Source organism: Hemitrygon akajei, chromosome 21 (assembly GCF_048418815.1).
Source record: "Hemitrygon akajei chromosome 21, sHemAka1.3, whole genome shotgun sequence".
Classification (NCBI taxonomy): Eukaryota; Metazoa; Chordata; class Chondrichthyes; order Myliobatiformes; family Dasyatidae; genus Hemitrygon; species Hemitrygon akajei.
The window spans coordinates 70648183-70667295 of record NC_133144.1 but is presented as its reverse complement, the minus strand read 5'-3'; the positions used below and the strand labels follow the sequence as shown (position 1 = coordinate 70667295).

The following is a 19113-nucleotide window of genomic DNA, read 5'->3' as shown; positions in this document are numbered from 1 at the left end:
TGCACACTATCTCTACAATAATTTTCTTTGCTACATTTGCTATAAGGATATGCAACACTTTACAGTACCGGCTATAATATCAGGTTCGATTCCTGCTGCTGTCTAAGGAGTTTAAATGAGTATGGGTTAGAGTTAGTAAGTTGTGGGCATGCTATGTTTGTATCAGAAGCATGGCAATACTTGTGGGCTGCCCAGCACAATCCTCGCTGATGTGATCTGACACAAAATAACACATTTCTCTTCATCTTATCTCTTTTACATTTATTTCTCCAAGGTAATGTATATACTGGGCTTTTCATTTATTCACCAGTTGGATTTAATATTCATTCTTGTTCACAAGACAAAAGAGCAGAAGCAGGCCATTCGGCCCATCGAGTCCACTCCACCGTGAGCTAAACTATTGTCCCATCTAGTTCCAATTTCTGGCTTTTTCCCCATATCCCTTGATACCCTGACTAATTAGATACCTGTCAATCTCCTCCTTAAAAACCCTCAATGCTTGGGCCTCCATAGCTGTATGTGGCAACAAATTCCATAAATCCATGACCCTCTGGCTAAAAAAATTTCTCATCTCTGTTTTAAATTCTAAGACTGTGACCTCTTGTCCTGGACTCACCCACCAAGGGAAACAGCCTTTCCACATCTACTCTGTCTAACCCTTTCAACATTCGAAATGTTTCTATGAGATCCCTCTCATTCTTCTATACTCTAATGAATACAATCCAAGAGCCGACAAACGCTCCTCATATGTTAGTCCCTGCATTCCAGGAATCATCCTTGTGAACCTATCTCTGAACTCTTTCACAGAGATGTGAAATCATCTCTGAACTCTTTCCAACATCAGCACATCCTTTCTAAGATAGGGGGCCCAAAACTGCACGCAGTATTCCAAATGGGGTCTCACCAGTGCCCCATAGAGCCTCATCAACACCTCCTTACTCTTATACACTATTCCTCTTGAAATGAATGCCAACGTAGCATTCGCTTTCCTTACTGCCGATCCAACCTGGTGGTTAACCTTTAGGTTATCCTGCACTAGGACCCCCACGTTAGTAAAAGTTGTAATAATAATAATAAAAAACTTGTAAATAAATAATAATAATTAATAAAGTTGTAATAATAACTAGCCCCCTTGTTAGTAAAAGTTGTAATAATCCAGGATATCAACAGCAGCGATGGGCAACAGCTTGCACTTCATATCATACTGCCTTGGTTTGCATACTGGCTTGCGTGTCATAGACAGCTGGGATGCAACATCCATGGTCAAGACAGCCCAATGGAAATGGCAGCAGATGGATTTTGAAATAACATGGTCAATATCATTAGATAAATTGATTTTCTAAGGTATGCCTGAAATTATAAATTGTCTTTATGAATGTTTAAAATATTGCATTTGTCTGTTGAAATTAAACATTGTTATAAATGTATTTGTAATATTTACAAGTGCATATATATTGATTTCAGGTTGGCAAAGAAACTGTACAGACTACAGAAGACCAAGTTATGAAGAGAGATATGCCACCAGCCTTCATTAAGTAAGTATGGGTTTACATTTAGTCAAGGTAAGTTTGCAGAATAACTGCTTATCCATGTTTTTTGTAACTGATATTAACACTTGCATTAATAGGTCTTGTACTAGTAGGTTTAACTGTTATGGGTTTTTTTTAAATTGGAAAATAGTTGAAGATTTTTTCCAAGAATGATGCTGTTTCTATTTTATCCATGCACTTTTCTCCCCTCTCTAAGATGGCTCACTGCATTACAAGTGATGGACTCAAAGAAATCTGATATTATGCAAACTCTTCCCCATATTTTAAAAAACATTTTTCAACCTAGTAAAATATATATGAATTTCGCATGCGCGAATTCAACCAACTGCGAATGCGAAAACCCGGAAGTGCTGTTCTAGTACTTGTTGTTCGAGCATGTACAGACTTTTTTTCTTGTCATTATTCCCAAAACAATGCAGTATAACAACTATTTTACACAGCATTTACATTGTATTAGGTATTGTAAGTAATCTAGAGATGATTTAAAGAATACGGGAGGATGTGCGTGGTTTATCGTGGAGCGGGATCAAAAAAAATCGTAAGTTCTCTAGTAAGTAAGTCAGAACAGGTACATCTGGTGTTATTTAGCGTCAGTTAGTCAAATATTTGTTTTAGTATATAGTATATTTTACCTTTCTATGATATAAAATGCTTAAGAACGTATGTTTCAGCGCCGGGCTTGGGAAGTTCCCGAGTTCGATTCAGTGACAGACCACTTCCGAGTGCACTCTCCATCCGTGCCTGGTTGATGTGGAGGATCAAAAACCCAATAATTAAACCACTGCGTTGCTTAGTAATAATTGTACTTTCATCGGTGTAGAGCCTTTCTCACTTATCCTTTAAAATTGTTCCAGTCGTTGACCGACGTAGCCTAACGCTTTTCCAATGACCGATGGCATTTCACCTCTTTCCGATCACTTTATTATTTCCACTTTATTTTCAATCATGAACGTGATTATTTTCGTGAACAGAAACACTGCGGATTCGGAGTTCTGCTGCTGGGTCCTAATGTCCACCGCACTGAGACAGGTTAAATAAGGTCTGGGGGAGGACTTCCGGTAAGATGGCGATTGCTTAGCTGCTCTGAACTTTTGTTCAGTTACTGTCGCTACCTTTGCACTAAATGTCTCCACTTTATAAAGCTTAGTTAGGAATTATTTCGGTATCTCTTACTTGCCTGTGAATATATCTAACCTACAATGTCTAGCAAGAGTTCTAAATCCGGGAGAAAAGAAACTACGACCTCATCGGACGTGACGATGGAGGCGCTTGAAAATCTCTGAGACGAAATCTTAAAGGAAATTAAAACCGCTTTCAAACAGTTAGAAGAGAAACTGGATCGGATCAACGATAAAGTGGACAAACATGCTGAACACTTATCTCGCATCGATTCGACTTCTGAAGCTTTAGAAAGTCGGGTTCGATACTTGGAGACTCTCTGTTCCAGCTTAGAGGAAAAATCTAATAAACTTCTTTCCAAAATGGTGGATCTCGAAAATCGCAGCAGACGCTGCAACATCAGAATTCTGGGATTACCAGAGGCAACTGAGAAGGGGTCAACCGTGAAGTTTTTCGCCGAGTTTCTCTGTGAGATATTTGGGAAGGATCTGCTTCCAAACCCGCCCGAGCTCGAACGGGCACACAGAGTCTATGTTTCCCCCGGAATTCTGGGCTCCCGTCCGCGACCAGTAATCTTGTGTTTCCATCAATACCAGGTAAAACACAGTCTGATTGTGGAGGCACGTCGCAGAGGCTCTTTTTCTTTCCAGGATACAACCATTCGCTTTGTGGAAGATTTTGCACCCCAGACCTTAAAGATGCGCGCTGAGTATAAAGGCGTAATGAAAGTGCTTTTTGATCGTGGTTTCAAACCTTCCTTTCGTAATCTTGCTGACCTAAGAATCAAGTTTAATACCGGGGAATTCAAGTGGTTCAAATCAGCGAGGGAAGCTGAAGCGTTTGTGGCAAGTCTTCCGGCTATCCAGTCATCTTCAGAATCTGATCGGACCTCCTAAAATGGTGGATAAGTACTCCTCGTAGTAAAATTACTTTCTCTGGACTCGGAATTCACTTGAATCACTCAGACATTATTCACTGAAACTCTAAAGGCTGTTGACAATCTCTCCCGGGATTTGGTGTGTGTGTAATCTATTTTTACCTCTGTATAACTTTACCTACAGAGTTCTACAACTAAATCTAACTTGTTTTGGAAGTTTGAAGTCTTTAGTGAAGGCCTCCCTGTTTGTCGGTTCACAGTTCAACTGCTGATTTATTTTTCCTCTGTTTTAAATATTTATTTTATCTTTTTCTTTTCTTCACCCCCTTTTTTTTTCCATTCTCTGAATGTTTTTTTCTCCCTTCTCGGTAAACGGTTGATAAATACTCGTCTTGAATTTATAATTTTCCCCTTCCTCTTTTTTTCTTTTTCCTTCTTACCTTTTTTTTCCCCTTTCTCTTACTTTATTCTTCTATAATATTTCGCGGGTAGGTTAGTTTTGGTTTTCTTCCGATTTTCTCTGTATTAAGTTGTATATCTCGGCAGAAAGTGTTCTAATCTGTTTGTTATAGCATTTATACGGAACTGCTGTCAATGACACAGATCTGGAAGTTGTATTTGGGTTAATTTTTTTGGTAGAGCTAGCTACTTGTTTTGGTAGCCGTCTAGTTTTGGGTTGTGTGGAAGGGGGGGGATTTCCAGTTCCAACATTTCTTTATTGTTTAGGACATGTTTATATTTTGACCTTACGAATCTATGTTTACATCTCTGCTCCCAGACTGCTATTGTATTGCTTGATTTTTTTATATGCCTGCTGCCTTTTATGCATTAGTAATTGATAATGGCTAGTGCACTTAAATTTGTGAGCTGGAATGTAAAGGGACTGAACCACCCTGTTAAAAGGAGGAAGGTATTCTCACATATTAAACAACTCAAAGCTGACATTGCTTTCCTCCAAGAAACTCGTATTCGTTGTTTCGATAACTCCCGGCTTCTGTCCAAGTGGGCGGGTCAGCATTTTCATTCATCCTTTGCCGCTAAAGCTAGGGGAGTCTCCTTTCTTATTAACTCAAATATTCCTTTTGAACTCCATAATAAAATATCGGACACAAATGGCCGTTTTATTATTGTTTCTGGTAAACTATGTAACACTAAAGTTGCACTAGCAAACCTGTATGCCCCCAACTTTGATGATGTTAACTTTTTTGAACAGTTTTTTTCCTCACTACCAGACTTAAACTATACTCTCTTATACTGGGTGGTGACTTCAACTGTTGGTTGGATCCTAAACTGGACCGATCGTCCTCTGTTACCAGATCACCTACCAAATCTGCCTTAGCTATTCAGTCGTTTCTCTCTAATTTTGGTATCTCTGATATATGGCGTTTCCTCATCCTACAGAGAGAGATTATTCCTTTTTCTCACATGTTCACCATACCTTCACTAGAATTGACTATTTCCTACTCGATAACCAACTTATCCCATTTGCCCACACTTGTGACTATCAGAGTATACTGATTTCTGACCATGCCCCAGTTACCCTCTCTCTGAACTTTCCCGGTCTCCCTCAGAGGAACAAACACTGGCGGTTCGATTCAACTTTATTATCGGATGATGATTTCGTAAAATTTATTAAAGACCAGATAACCTTCTATTTTAACACTAATGCATCACCTGAAGTGCCATCCCAGATTGTCTGGGATGCCATGAAAGCATATTTGAGGGGTCAAATAATCTCTTACACAGCAAATCTCAATAGAAGATCCCGTGCAGATCGAGCAGACCTCATTAACCAGATTAAAGATGTGGATCAATTATATGCCCAAACTAAGAACCCTGAATTATACAAGAAGCACGTTGAACTCCAAACTAAATTTAACCTTCTGTCCACTCAACCTGTCGAACGCCAACTTCTCGAAAGCAAGAGTCACTTTTACATTCATGGGGATAAGTCTGGTAAATTCCTAGCCAATCAGCTGAGGCGTTCTAAAGCCAAACAACATATTACAAAGATCCGGAAGGAGAACGGAGACTTTACATCAGATCATTTAGAAATTAATGACGCATTTAAAAATTTTTATTCTCGGCTTTATTCCTCTGAATCCCTGAATGACAATATCTCTGTGGATCAATTTTTATAGAATCTGAATATCCCCTCACTTTCATCTGATTTCAAAGCCAAACTTAATGCGCCTATATCACTAGAAGAAATATCTTTTGCAATTTCTGCACTGTCCTCAGGGAAATCTCCTGGACCTGATGGGTTCCCTGTGGAATTTTATAAATCATTCTCCTCACTTCTTTCTCCTCAGTTACTTTCAGTATTATCTGACTCGTTTAACTACAGCAAATTGCCACCCTCTTTCAATGAGGCATCTATTATTCTTCTTTTAAAAAAGGGCAAAGACCCAACAGAGTGTTCCTCGTACAGGTCGATCTCTCTGCTCAATGTTGATGTAAAGATCTTAGCTAAAGTGTTGGCTCATAGATTAGAAACCGTTATTCCCTCCATTATCTCTGATGACCAAACAGGCTTTATTAAAAACCGTCTCCCTTTTTTTAACATTCGGCGTCTATTTAATATTTTATACTCAGTTCCAACTGGGACTCCTGAATGTGTTATCTCCCTTGATGCGGAGAAAGCATTTGATCGTATAGAGTGGAACTACCTTTCTGCAGTCTTAGAAAAATTTGACCTCGGCCAAAGTTTCATCTCTTGGATCCAATTGCCGTACCTGTGTCCTACTGCTTCTGTTCTAACTAACTTTCAGAAATCCCAAGTATTCAATCTCAAACGTGGCACCCGTCAGGGATGCCCCTTAAGTCCCTTTCTCTTTGATTTGGCTATAGAACCTCTGGCGATAGCATTTCGAAAATGTCCTTAACTGACCGGGATTTGGAGAGGGGGTGTTGAGCATAAAGTTTCTCTCTATGCTGATGACTTATTACTCTTTCTCTCAAATCCGTCTACATCCTTACCTCTAATGTTTTCACTTCTTGACCAGTTTAGCCAGATCTCTGGCTATAAACTCAACTTACATAAGAGTGAACTTTTCCCAATTAATAAAGAAGCACAAGAACTAATATTTCGTGATCTCCCTTTTAAAGTAGTCCATAATCAATTTACTTATCTTGGAATTACAGTCACAAGGAAGTTTAAAGATCTCTTTCGTGAAAACTTTGTCAATCTTTCATATGCTACAAAACAGAGTCTGGTACAATGGTCACCTCTATCTATGTCCTTGGTAGGTCGTATCAATGTTGTCAAAATGTATGTTCTCCCCAAATTTTTATACTTATTTCAATCTATCCCAATTTTTATTCCTAAATCTTTTTTTGATTCCTTAGACTCTATTATTTTGTCATATCTGTGGCAGAATAAGTGCTCTAGAATTAATAAAATCCACCTCCAAAAATCTAAAAAAGAGGGTGGCATGGCTTTACCTAACTTTCGCTTATATTACTGGGCAGCTAATATACGTTGTGCTGCCTTCTGGTCTTTCTTCCACGGTCAACCTGAGTGCCCTAACTGGGTGGCAATGGAGTTGAGCTCCACTAAAGAAGTATCTATATCTGCACTTCTTGGCTCTGCACTCCCTAGCAGTCTGCCCAGATCAATAGCTAATCCACTGGTTAGACACACTTTGCGTATATGGGCTCAGTTCAGGAAATGCTATGGTTTCCAGGGGTTTTCCATTTCTAGCCCTGTCGCACATAATCACCTTTTTTTTACCTACCACGTTCGATTCAGCATTCCATGTTTGGTACAGGAAGGGCATTAGACATTTTGAAGATCTCTTCATTGATAACCGCTTCGCTTCTTTTCAACAGCTCTCTGTTAAGTTCAACCTGCCTAACGCTCACTTTTTCAGATATCTCCAAATCCGACACTTTACTGCTCCTTTAATTCCTAACTTTCCTGAAATGCCTGCGAAAAATGCTATGGACCTATTTCTCTCCATTAATCCACTAGGTAAAGGTTTAATTTCAATTATCCAAGATAAACTAGCAGCCTTACGACAGGCCCCTGTGGATAAAATTAAAATGGCCTGGGAGCAGGATTTAAATATCTCCTTATCCGAGGAGAGCTGGGACTCAGTTCTCAAATCAGTTAACTCAACCTCTCTTTTTGCTCGCCATTGTCTCTTACAGTTTAAGATTGTTCATAGAGCCCATATGTCTAAATCTAAACTCAACCTCTCTTTTTGCTCGCCATTGTCTCTTACAGTTTAAGATTGTTCATAGAGCCCATATGTCTAAATCTAAACTATCTCGATTCTACCCTGGCATTAGTCCGCTCTGTGATAAATGCAAGAGGGGCGTGGCCTCTCTCATCCATATGTACTGGCTCTGTCCTAGCTTGGAGAAATTCTGGAAAGATGTCTTCACTACACTATCGGGTATTCTGAATCAGCACCTAGAACCTAACCCCTTAATTGCTCTGTTCGGTTTTTGGGGTGAGACAGATTTATGTCTGGGTCCGACCAAATGTCGAATACTATCCTTTGCCTCTCTCCTGGCGAGACGCTTGATCCTCCTTAGATGGAGAGATGTTGCCCCGCCCACTCATGCGCAATGGCTTAACGACATTATGGCCTGCTTGGACCTCGAAAAAATTCATTATTCAGTTCTCAATTCGGATTTAAAGTTCCATAAGATCTGGGGGCCTTTTATCGAGTACTTTCATAACCTTCCTCTTGACTAGGGTTTTTTTTTCTTTTCGGTCCCTTGCTTTCAGCTCCCTTTTTTTTTCTGGTAGTAGGCATTATTATCCTCTGCTGCTAAGTGTATTCACAGTCTGGGAGTTTGACTGTCCGGACTTATACTCTCTATATTGTGTGGTGGTTGGTCTGGAATTGTTGTTTTTTTTTCTTGTGTTGTGGGGTTTGGGGAGGACACTAAGCTCACTTGTCTTTAATTTAGGTGCTTTTTTGTTAAATTCTCTTCCTCTGTAGCATATTGTTATTGTATGCTTAACCTTGCTCTGTATTAATGCTCCTCATTGGGATTTGGGGTTTTTAATTTTGTAAAATGTTTTGAAAAACTAATAAAAAAATAAAAAAAAAATAATAAGGTCTGGGGTTCCACTGGGTCCTAAGATCCACCACATTGAACAGGTTGAATAAGGGACTTGAGGATCCGCGAATTTTGGTGTCTGCGAGGGGTCCCAGAACCAATCCTGCGCGGATAAGGAAGGCCAACTGTATATATTACTCTAGTTCAATTATGGATAGCATTAAGGACATTATTCAATGAAATGAAAGAATTATAACAAGTGCATGTAATAACACATGCATAGCTAGAGAAAATAGATATTTCCTACTGGTAGACTATTCTCAGGAAAGGAACCCTTAAATTACCCAGGGCCCACACAACAACAGCACTGCCTGTACTTTTCTCTGCCCAAAGTATTTCATAGCATTATTCAATATAACTTGATAACTCTCCACACCCTCACCATCCTCTGAGTGAAATCATAAGGCATAGGAGCAGAATTAGACCATTCAGCCTATCTATTGTCTCAACCCCATTTCCTGCCTTCTCCCAATAACCTTTGACACCCTGACTAATCAAGAAACTATCAACCTCCGGTTTAAATGTACTCAATGACTTTGCCTCCACAACTGCCTGTGGCACCAAATTCTGTAGATTCATTACCCACTGGCTAAAGAAATTCCTGCTCATCTATTTTAAGTGGACATCCCTCTAATCTAAGACTGTGCCCTCTGGTCCTAGGCTCATCCACTGTAGGAAACATCCTCTCCACATCTACTCTGCACAGATCTTTCAATATTCGATAGGTGTCAATGAGATTTCCCCCCCCCCCCCTCCCCACCATTCTTCTGAACTTCAGCAAGAACAGGTCCTGAGCCATCAAGCACTCCTCATAACCAGAATTCTTATGTACATCCTCTGGATCAGAATCAGGTTTATTATCACCGGCATGTGTTGTGAAATTTGTTAACTTAGCAGCAGCAGTAAATTGCAATACATAATACAAAAATTAAAGAAATTACAGTGTATGTATATTGAATAGATTAAAAATCATGGAAGAACAAATAATATATATTAATAAAGTGAGGTAGTGTTCACCGGTTCAATGCTCATTTAGGAATCAGTCGGCAGAGGGGAAGAAGCTGTTCCTGAATCGTTGAGTGTGTGCTTTCAGGCTTCTGTACCTCCTACCTGATGGTAACAATGAGAAAAGGACATGCTCTGGGTGCTGGAGGGGTCCTTAATAATGGACACTGCCTTTCTGAGATGCCACTCCTTGAAGATATTGTGGGTGCTTTGTAGGCTAGTATCCAAGATGGAGCCGACTAAACTTACGAACCTCTGCAGCTTCTTTCAGTCCTGTGCAATAGTTCCCACCCTCCCCCCATACCAGACAGTGATGCAGCCTGTCAGAATGCTCTCAATGGTACATCTGTAGAAGTTTGAGTCTTTCTGTTGACATACCAAATCTTTTCAAACTCCTAATGAAGTATAGTCACTGTTTTACCTTCTTTATAGTTGCATCGATATGTTGGGACCAGATTAGGTCCTCAGAGATCTTCACACCTAGAAACTGCTCACTCTCTCCACTTGATCCCTCTAAGGACTGGTTTGTGTTCCTTCATCTTGCCCTTCCTGAAGTCCACAATCAGCTCTTTTGTCTTACTGACATTGAGTGCAAGGTTGTTGCTGTGACACCACTCCACTGGTTGGTATGTCTTGCTCCTGTACGCCCCTCTCGTCTCCATCTGAGATTCTACCAACAAAGGTTGCATTATCAGTAAATTTACAGATGGTATTTGAGCTATGCCTAGCCCCACAGTAATGGCTATATAGTGTAACTCTCAGGTTCTGTCAGCTGCATAAGTCTATGGAAGTCAATCCCTGGCCCTGCCACATGAGTGAGATTGAGATGTGAGTTCAACCCAAAACCCCCTGTTTGTGTGGATGCTGCATGATTTGTTACCCTGTTACAAATAAGTACCACGAAATAACAGACAATACACCGCATACAATTAAACAATTTAGCTTTATAGTTCTTTGACTACAGGGTTAGTGAAGAAAAAGCAAAAAAGTAAAGGGCCCATTTTAACAAAACAGTCTAACGTGTACAAGTTGTGGCTCACGGTTTCCCCTTCACTGATCCTCCTCCTGTCTCCTTGGTCTTTGTTAGGTCATGGCCCACTCTGGCATTTTCTCTCCATCTCCCACCGAACAAAAGACCCAGGTCACCCTGGTGTCAAGCACATGGCAGGAAAATACCCTCCTGTCATTGGGCAGCTCACATTCCAAAGCACCCGTTATCTCTAACCATAACCCAAACACACTTTCTACAGAAAGACTATTACATTAGCAGTGAAACCTTTCCCAGGATGTTACAATAGAGAGTAGAGCAGTGGGCTAAGCACACACTCCTGAGGTGCACCAGTGTGGTTCGTCAGCGAGGAGGAGATATTATCATCAATCCACACAAATTGTGGTTTTCTGGTTAGGAAGATGAGGATCCAATTGCAGAGGGAGGCACAGTGGCCCAGGTTCTATAACTTATCAATCAAGATTGTAGGATTGATGGTGTTACATGCTCGGGTAAAGTTGATGAACAGCTTCCTGACATAGGTGTTTGTATTGTCCAGGTGGTCTAAAGATGTGTGAAGAACCATTGGGATTGCATCTGTCATTGACCTATTGTGCTGATAGGCAAACTGAAATGGACCCAAGTCCTTGCTGAGGCAAGAGTTAAGTCTAGTCATGACCAACCTCTCAAACAATTTCATCACTATAGATATGAGTGCTACTGGGCAATAGTCATTAAGGCAGCTCACATTATTCTTACTTTGCATTGATATAATTTTTGCCTTTTTGAAGCAAGTGGGAACTTCCACCCATAGCAATGAGAGGGTGAAAATGTCCTTGAAAACTCCTGCCAGTTGGTTGGCGCAAGTTTTCAGAACCTTACCAGGTACTCCATCAGGGCCTTCTGTCTTGCGGGGGTTCACCCTCTTTAAAGCTAGCTTAACATCTGCCGCTGAGACAGAGATCACAGTGTCACCGCCTGTAGCAGGGATCTTCACAGCTGTAGTTATATTCTCCCTTTCAAAGTGGGCTTAGAAGGTATTGAGTATATCTGGTAGTGAAACATCACTGCCATTCATGCTATCAGGTTTTGCTTTGTAGGAAGTAATGTCTTGTAAACCCTGCCAGAGTTGTACATCCAATGTCACCTTCACCCTCATTTGAAATTGTCTCTTTGCCCTTGAAATAGCCCTTTGCAAATCATACCTGGTTTTGTGGTACAGACCTGGGTCGCCAGACTTGAATGCCAAAGATCTAACCTTCAGCAGACGACGTACGTCCTGGTTCATTCACAGCTTTTGGTTTGGCAATGTACAGCAAGTCTTTGTAGGCACACACTCATCCACACAGGTTTTAACTGAACAACTGCAGCATATTCAACCAGGCTTGAAGATGAATCCCTGAATATGGTCCAGTCCACCGATTCAAAGCAGTCCTGTAAGCACTCCTGTGCTTCCCTTGTCCATACCTTCTTGGTCCTCACTACTGGTGCTGCAGTCTTTAGTCTTTGCCTATATCAGGGAGTAGAAGTACAGCCAGGTGATCAGACTTCCCAAAGTGAGGGCATGGAATAGCATGGTAGGCATTCTTGATGGTGGTGTAACAATGGTCCATTGTGTTGTTTCCTCTGGTATTGTAAGTGATCTGTTGATAATTGTTTAGTGATTTCCCCCCCCCAGTCTGGCCTGCTTAAAATCCTCCAAAACAATGTGAAGATGTTAGGGTACACTGTTTTGTACATGTTGATCCCATTGCTCAGATTATCTAAAGCCTGATTGATATTGGCTTGAGGTGGAATGTATACCACTGCCAAAATGATCACAGAAATCTCCCGTGGTAGATAAAAAGGATGGCACTTAACTGCGAGATATTCAAAGTCTGGTGAGCAGAATTGGGACAGCATTGGTATTATCGTGCACCAAGAAGAGTTGTTCATGAGGCATACTCCACCTCTGCTTTTGAGAGACTCTATAGATCTATCCTGATGGTGTATAGTAAATCCATCGATCTGAATCACTGCATCTGGTATGGAAGCGGTTAACCAGGATTCCATGAAACAAAGGACCCACACGGTCCTACTATCCCTCTGATTCAGCACCCTAGCTCTCAGATCATCAGTTTTATTCACCAGATACTGCACGTTTGCTAGCAAGATAGTTGGTACTGAGTTTAAAACCCCATTTCCTTAGATGCACTTGTGTCCCTGACCTGCAGCCATGTTTCATATGTGGAATCTGGTGAGGAGTACGTCCACAATCAGCTTTGTTTCTGTCAGTTTTAAGCAGCAATAGTTCATTTAATCATATTAAGACATCTTTGTTAGCTCTACTGACCTTCGATCCACTCCAATGCCAGTACATCTTTTCTTAGATAAGGAGCCCAAAGCTGATCACAGTACTCCCAAGTGTGGTCTGACCAATGCCTTTATAAGGCCTCAGCATTACATCCTTTTATATTTTGGTCCTCTTGAAATGAATGCTAACATTGCATTTGCCTTCCTTACTACAGATTCAACTTGCAAGTTAACATTTAGGGAATCCTGCACAAAGACTCAAGTCCTTTTTGCACCTCTGATTTTTGAATTTTCTCTCCATTTAGAAAATAGTTTACGCCTTTATTCTGTTTTTACAAACAGAAGCAATGCGTAGTGAGAGCCTGTTGATAGAACATAGTTGCAGTCAACAGGATGAGATGCAATGTAAAAGGCTGAAAAAATCCAAAAGGGTGAATACTGGACCGAAAGTGTTATATCTGAATGCACGCAGTACACTGAGTAAGGTAGATGAACTTGGAGCACAGTTGCAAAATGGCATGTATGATGTTGTAGGCAACACTAAATTATGACTGAAAGCAGATTATAGCTAGGTACTTAATGTCCAAGGATACACATTGTAGCGAAAGGACAGGCAGGAGGGCAGAAGGGGTGGTGTTGCACTTTTGATTTAAAAAAAAAATCAAATCATTAGAAAGATAGAGAGTTGGAAGGTGTTCAAAGGTTCGTTTCATATCAAAGTATATTCCCTGGGTAGCCATGAAACCAAGAGAAAAAAGAAAGGCAGCACGATCCTCAATCCCCAAAATCATCCTCCTAAGCAAAATGGATCAGCCACATCGACCTCCAAATCTCTCCTCCCGCACAAAAAAAACAAATGAAATAGTTCAGGTACTTCAACTTCCAAATCCATTTTTCCTACACACATAAAAAAACAAGAAGATTGGGTGAGAAAACACTGAATATAATAACTACAAGACTGGAAAAAGAGTCTATAGTCCAAAATCCAGATACAAAATGCAGAAAAAAACCTGGTCAATGCTCTCTACAATGGCTCTCTACAATTTGTATTAGCTTTAATTATTCAATCTTCCTCGTCCCTTTAAGTGATAGGCAATGGGAACTTTAATTGGCTAAATGGAGCCAAATATCAGCTTGCATCCTGCCCGCTACAAAGTTTGCGCATGCAGCCTCCACCTCTTGGAGTCCACTCAGAGACTGCGGAGTGCTGAAGCACCCAAATGATCTCCATACAGCAAAACACAAGCTCCATATTCAATATGAGAAACAAATGTAAAAACATAAGAAGTGAAAAAGATGGTTTCATGATCTATCATGAAGATGTCAACCAAAGGAGCATTGTACACAGGCACTATCTTGAGCAGAGTTGAATCATTGTGGCTAGTGCTAAAGAACTGCAAGGGTAAAACGACCCAATGGGAGTTGTATACAGGACCCCCCCACACCCAAGCAGTAGTTAAGGATGTGTTCTACAAATGATCAGAATCAGGTTTATTATCACCAGCATGTGTCATGAAATTTGGCAACTTAGCAGCAGTTCAATGCAATACATAATATAGAAGAAGAAGAAAAAATATATAATAAAAAATAAGTAAATCAATTATAGTGTATGTGTATTGAATAGGTTAAAATTTATGCAGAAAACAATATATATTTTAATGTTGGGTAGTATTCACTGGTTCAATGTCCATTTCGGAATCAGATGGCAAAGGGGAAGAAGCTGTACCTGAATTGCTGAGTGTGTGCCTTCAGGCCTCTGTACCTCCTACCTGATGGTAACAGTGAGAAAAGGACATGCACTGGGTGCTGGAGGCGCTTAATAATGGAAGCTGCCTTTCTGAGATACTGAAGATGTCCTGAGTACTTTGTAGGCTAGTACCCAAGATGGAACTGACTCAATTTACAACCCTCTGCAGCTTCTTTCGGTCCTGTGCAGTAGCACCCCCATACCAGACAATGATGCAGCCTGTCAGAATGCACAACGGGAGATATAAAATGCATGCTAAAAGGGCAATGTTAAAATAGCCATAGGGAATTAAAATCGGTATGTAGATTGGGAAAGAACAGGATGGTGCTGGATTCCAGGAGGGGAAATTTCAAAAGTGCCTACAAGATGGTTTTTTGGAGCAGCTCGGGTGGATTGGGTGATGTGCAATGAACTTGAATTGATTAGAGCTTAAGGTAAAAGAACCCTTGGGGAAATGTGATCATAATATGATTGAATTCACTCTGAAGTTTGAGAAGGAGAAACTAAAGTCAAGTGTATCAGTAGTACAGCGGAGTTCAGACAAATACAAAGGCACGGGAGTGCAGTTGACCAGAATTGATGGGGGAGAAAACACCAGAGGATTGATGGCAGAGCAGCAATGGCTGGAATTTCTGGAAGCAAGGCACAGGATATATACATTCCAAAGAGGAAGAAGTATTCTTAAGGCAAGATAACACAACTGTGACTAACAAGAAAAAAAGCAAATACAAAAGCCAAAGAGAGGGCATATAATACAGCAAAAACTAGTAGGAAATTAGAGGATTGGGAAGCTTTTAAAAATCAGTATAAGAGAGTGAACAAAAGTGACAGATGAAATATGGAGTAGGAAATGTGAGGTTGTGCACTTTGGTATGAAGAATAATAGTGCAAACTGTTTTCCAAGTGGTGAAAGAGGATGTAAAGGGGCTTGAGAGTAATATTGTAAGATCCCTTCTAGGTTGATATTCAGATTGAGGTGGTATTAAGGAAAGCAATTTATTTGCATTTGCACGTATTTTTAAAGGTCTAGGATATTGAAGCAAGGATGTATTGCTGAGGCATTGTGCTGTGTTGGTGAGACTGCATTTAAGATATTGTGAGCAATTTTAGGCATAGATCTAAGGAAATGTGCCCTGGCCCTGGAGAGGGTCTAGAAGAGCGTCATAAGAATTATCCTGGGAATCGTGACTGAATGTATGAAAAGTGTTTGATGGGTCTGAGCTTATATTTGATGAAGCTCCGAAGGATGAGGAGGGATCTCACTGATACCTACTGACTGCTGAAAGGCAGGGTAGAATGGATCTGGAAAGAATTCCATTAATAGACTGCGGGATTTGAGGTCACAGCATCAGAACACAGGGATGCCTCTTTAGAATGACAGAGGGTGGAACTTCTTGCCAGAGGGTGGTGAATCTGTGGAATTTGTTGCCACAAAAGGCCGTGAAGACCAAGTCATTGGGTATATTTCAGGCAGAAATTGATTCAAGATTGTTTAATATCATTGTTAATAATTGTTATACCAAATTGATGCATCAGAATAAAGAAACTCAAGGTAGAAACTTACATAGAAGACCTACAGCACAATACAGGCCTTTCAGCCCACAATGCTGTGCCGAACATGTACTTACTTTAGAAATTACCTGGAGTTACCTACAGCCCTCTATTTTTCTAAGTTCCATGTACCTATCCAGGAGTCTCTTAAAAGACCCTATCATATCCTCCACCACCACCATCGTTGGCAGCTTATTCCATGCACTCATCACTCTCTCCGTTTTTTTAAAAAAAAACTTACCCCGACATCTCCTCTGTACCTACTTCTAAGCACCTTAAAACTGTGCCCTCCCGTGTTAGCCATTTCGGCTCTAGGAAAAAGCCTCTGACTTATCCACACAATCAATGCTTCTCATCTTACACACCTCTATCAGGTCACCTCTCATCCTCTGTCGCTCCAAGGAGAAAAGGCTGAGTTCACTCGACCTGTTTTTGTAAGGCATGCTCCCCAATCCAGGCAACATCTTTGTAAATCTCCTCTGCACCCTTTCTATAGTTTCCACATCCTTCCTGTAGTGAAATGACCAGAACTGAGCACAGTACTCCAAGTGGGGCCTGACCAGAGCCCTATATAGCTGTAATATTACCTCTTGGCTCTTAACCTCAATCCCATGGTTGATTAAGACCAATGCACTGTATGCCATAACCACAGAGTCAACCTGCACAGCAGCTTTGAGTGTCCTATGGACTTGGATCCCAAGATCCCTCTGATCCTCCACACTGCCAAGAGTCTTACCATTAATACTATATTCTGCCATCATATTTGACCTACTAAAATGAACCACCTCAAACTTATCTGGGTTGAACTCCATCTGCCACTTCTCAGCCCAGTTTTATATCCTATCGGTGTTCTGCTGTAACCTCAGACAGCCCTCTACACTGTCCACAACACCCCCAACCTTTATGTCATCAACAGACTTACTAACCCATCCCTCCACTTCCTCATCCAGGTCATTTCTAAAAATCACGAAGAAAAGGGTTCCCAGAACAGATCCCTGAGGTACACCACAATCACTGGCCTCCATTCAGAATATGACCTGTCTACAACCACTCTTTACCTTCTGTGGACAAGCCAGTTCTGGATCCACAAAGCAAAGTCCCTATGGATCCATTGCCTCCTTACTTTCTTAATAAGCCTTGCATGTGGTACCTTTATCAAATTCCTTGCTGAAATCCATATACACTATATTTACTGCTCTACCTTCATCAATGTGTTTAGTCACATCCTCAAAAAATTCAGTCAGGCTCGTAAGGCACAACCTCCCTTTGACAAAGTTATGCTGACTATTCCTAATCATATTATACCTCTTCAAATGTTCATAAATACTGCCTCTCAAGATCTTCTCCATCAACTTACCAAACACTGACTCACTAGTCTATAATTTCCTGGGCTATCTCTATTCCGTCTCTTGAATAAGGAAACAACATCTGCCACTCTCCAATCCTCCGGAACCTCTCCCGTCCCCACTGATGATGCAAAGATCATTGCTAGAGGCTTAGCAATCTCCCCCCCCCCCCCCCCACCTTTGCCTCCCACAGTAGCCAGGGATAGATCTCATCCAGTCCCGGAGACTTATTCAACTTGATGCTTTCCAAAAGCTCCAGCACATCCTGTTAATACCTGTATGCTCAAGCTTTTCAGTCCACTAAGTCATCCCTACAATCCCTATAATTGCCAACATCCCTTTCTGTAGTGAATACTGAAGCAAAGTATTCATTAAATATCTCTGCTATCTCCTCCGGTTGCATACATACTTATCCACCGTCACACTTGATTGGTCCTATTCTCTCATGTCTTATCCTCTTGCTCTTCACATACTTGTTGAATGTCTTGGGGTTTTCTGCAGCTGTGACATTATTTCTGATCAGCAGTGCCACGCCCCCACCTCTTTTACCTCCCTCCCTGACCTTTCTGAAACATCTAAAGCCTGGCACTGTAAGTAACCATTCCTGCCCCTGAGCCATCCAAGTCTCCGAAGTGACCACAGCATGATAGCTCCAAGTACTGATCTCGCTCTAAGCTCATCTGCTCTGTTCACGATACTCCTTGCATTGACGTAGACATGTCTCAAACCATCGGTCTGAGCACATCCCTTCTCTATCATCTGCCTATCCTCCCTCTCGTACTGTCTCCAAGCTTTCTCTTTGTGTGAGCCAACTGCCCTTTCCTGCATCTCTTCAGTTCGGTTCCCACCCCCCCCCCCCCCCGCAATTCTAGTTTAAGCTCTCCCCAATAGCCTTAGCAAACCTCCCCACCAGGATAGTGATCCCCCTCAGATTCAAGTGTGGCCTGTCCTTTTTGTACAGATCACGCCTTCCCTTTTAAAAAAAAACAAGGACCAAATGATCCAGAAATCTGAATCCCTGCCCCCTGCTCCAATCCCTCAGCCACACATTTATCCTCCACCTCACTCTATTCCTATACTCACTGTCGCGTGGCACAGGCAATAATCCCAAGATTACTACCTTTACGGTCCTGCTCGTTAACTTCCTTCTTAACTCCATGTCGTCTGTGTTCGGGACCTCCTCCCTTTTCCTACCTACGCCATTGGTACCAGTATGTACCAGGACTTCTGGCTGTTCACCTTCCTACTTCAGGATTCCCACTTCAAGATACAGAACACAATAATAACTGAAAAAATACAATAAATATAAATACATAAAATGGCTTGAATACATTGATTGTATTGCCATAAAGTGACTCTGGGCACAGGAGGGTCTATACATAAGGTGACTGATGGGAAGTGATAAAGTAATAAAGTTGTTGATTGATAAAGGGGTTGAGAGTTACGGGGTGAAAGATGGAGAGTGGGATTGAGGGGAAAATTCAGTCCATCTGCATAGGTATGTTCCATTGAGGCAGGGAAAGGATGGTAGAGTAAAAGAACCATGGTGTACAAAGGAGGTA

The 19113-nt window shown here is 41.2% G+C and overlaps 1 protein-coding gene across 2 annotated transcripts in view; it reads left to right on the top strand.

The window, feature by feature from the left end:
- LOC140714433 (vinculin) overlaps positions 1–19113 on the top strand; it is a 306627-nt gene that overhangs the window by 72197 nt on the left and 215317 nt on the right. For both annotated transcript variants that reach the window (XM_073025728.1, XM_073025729.1), the window contains exon 2: positions 1465–1535. In XM_073025728.1, the coding sequence (XP_072881829.1) occupies positions 1465–1535 (71 nt within the window). The remainder of the gene's footprint in view (positions 1–1464; positions 1536–19113) is intronic.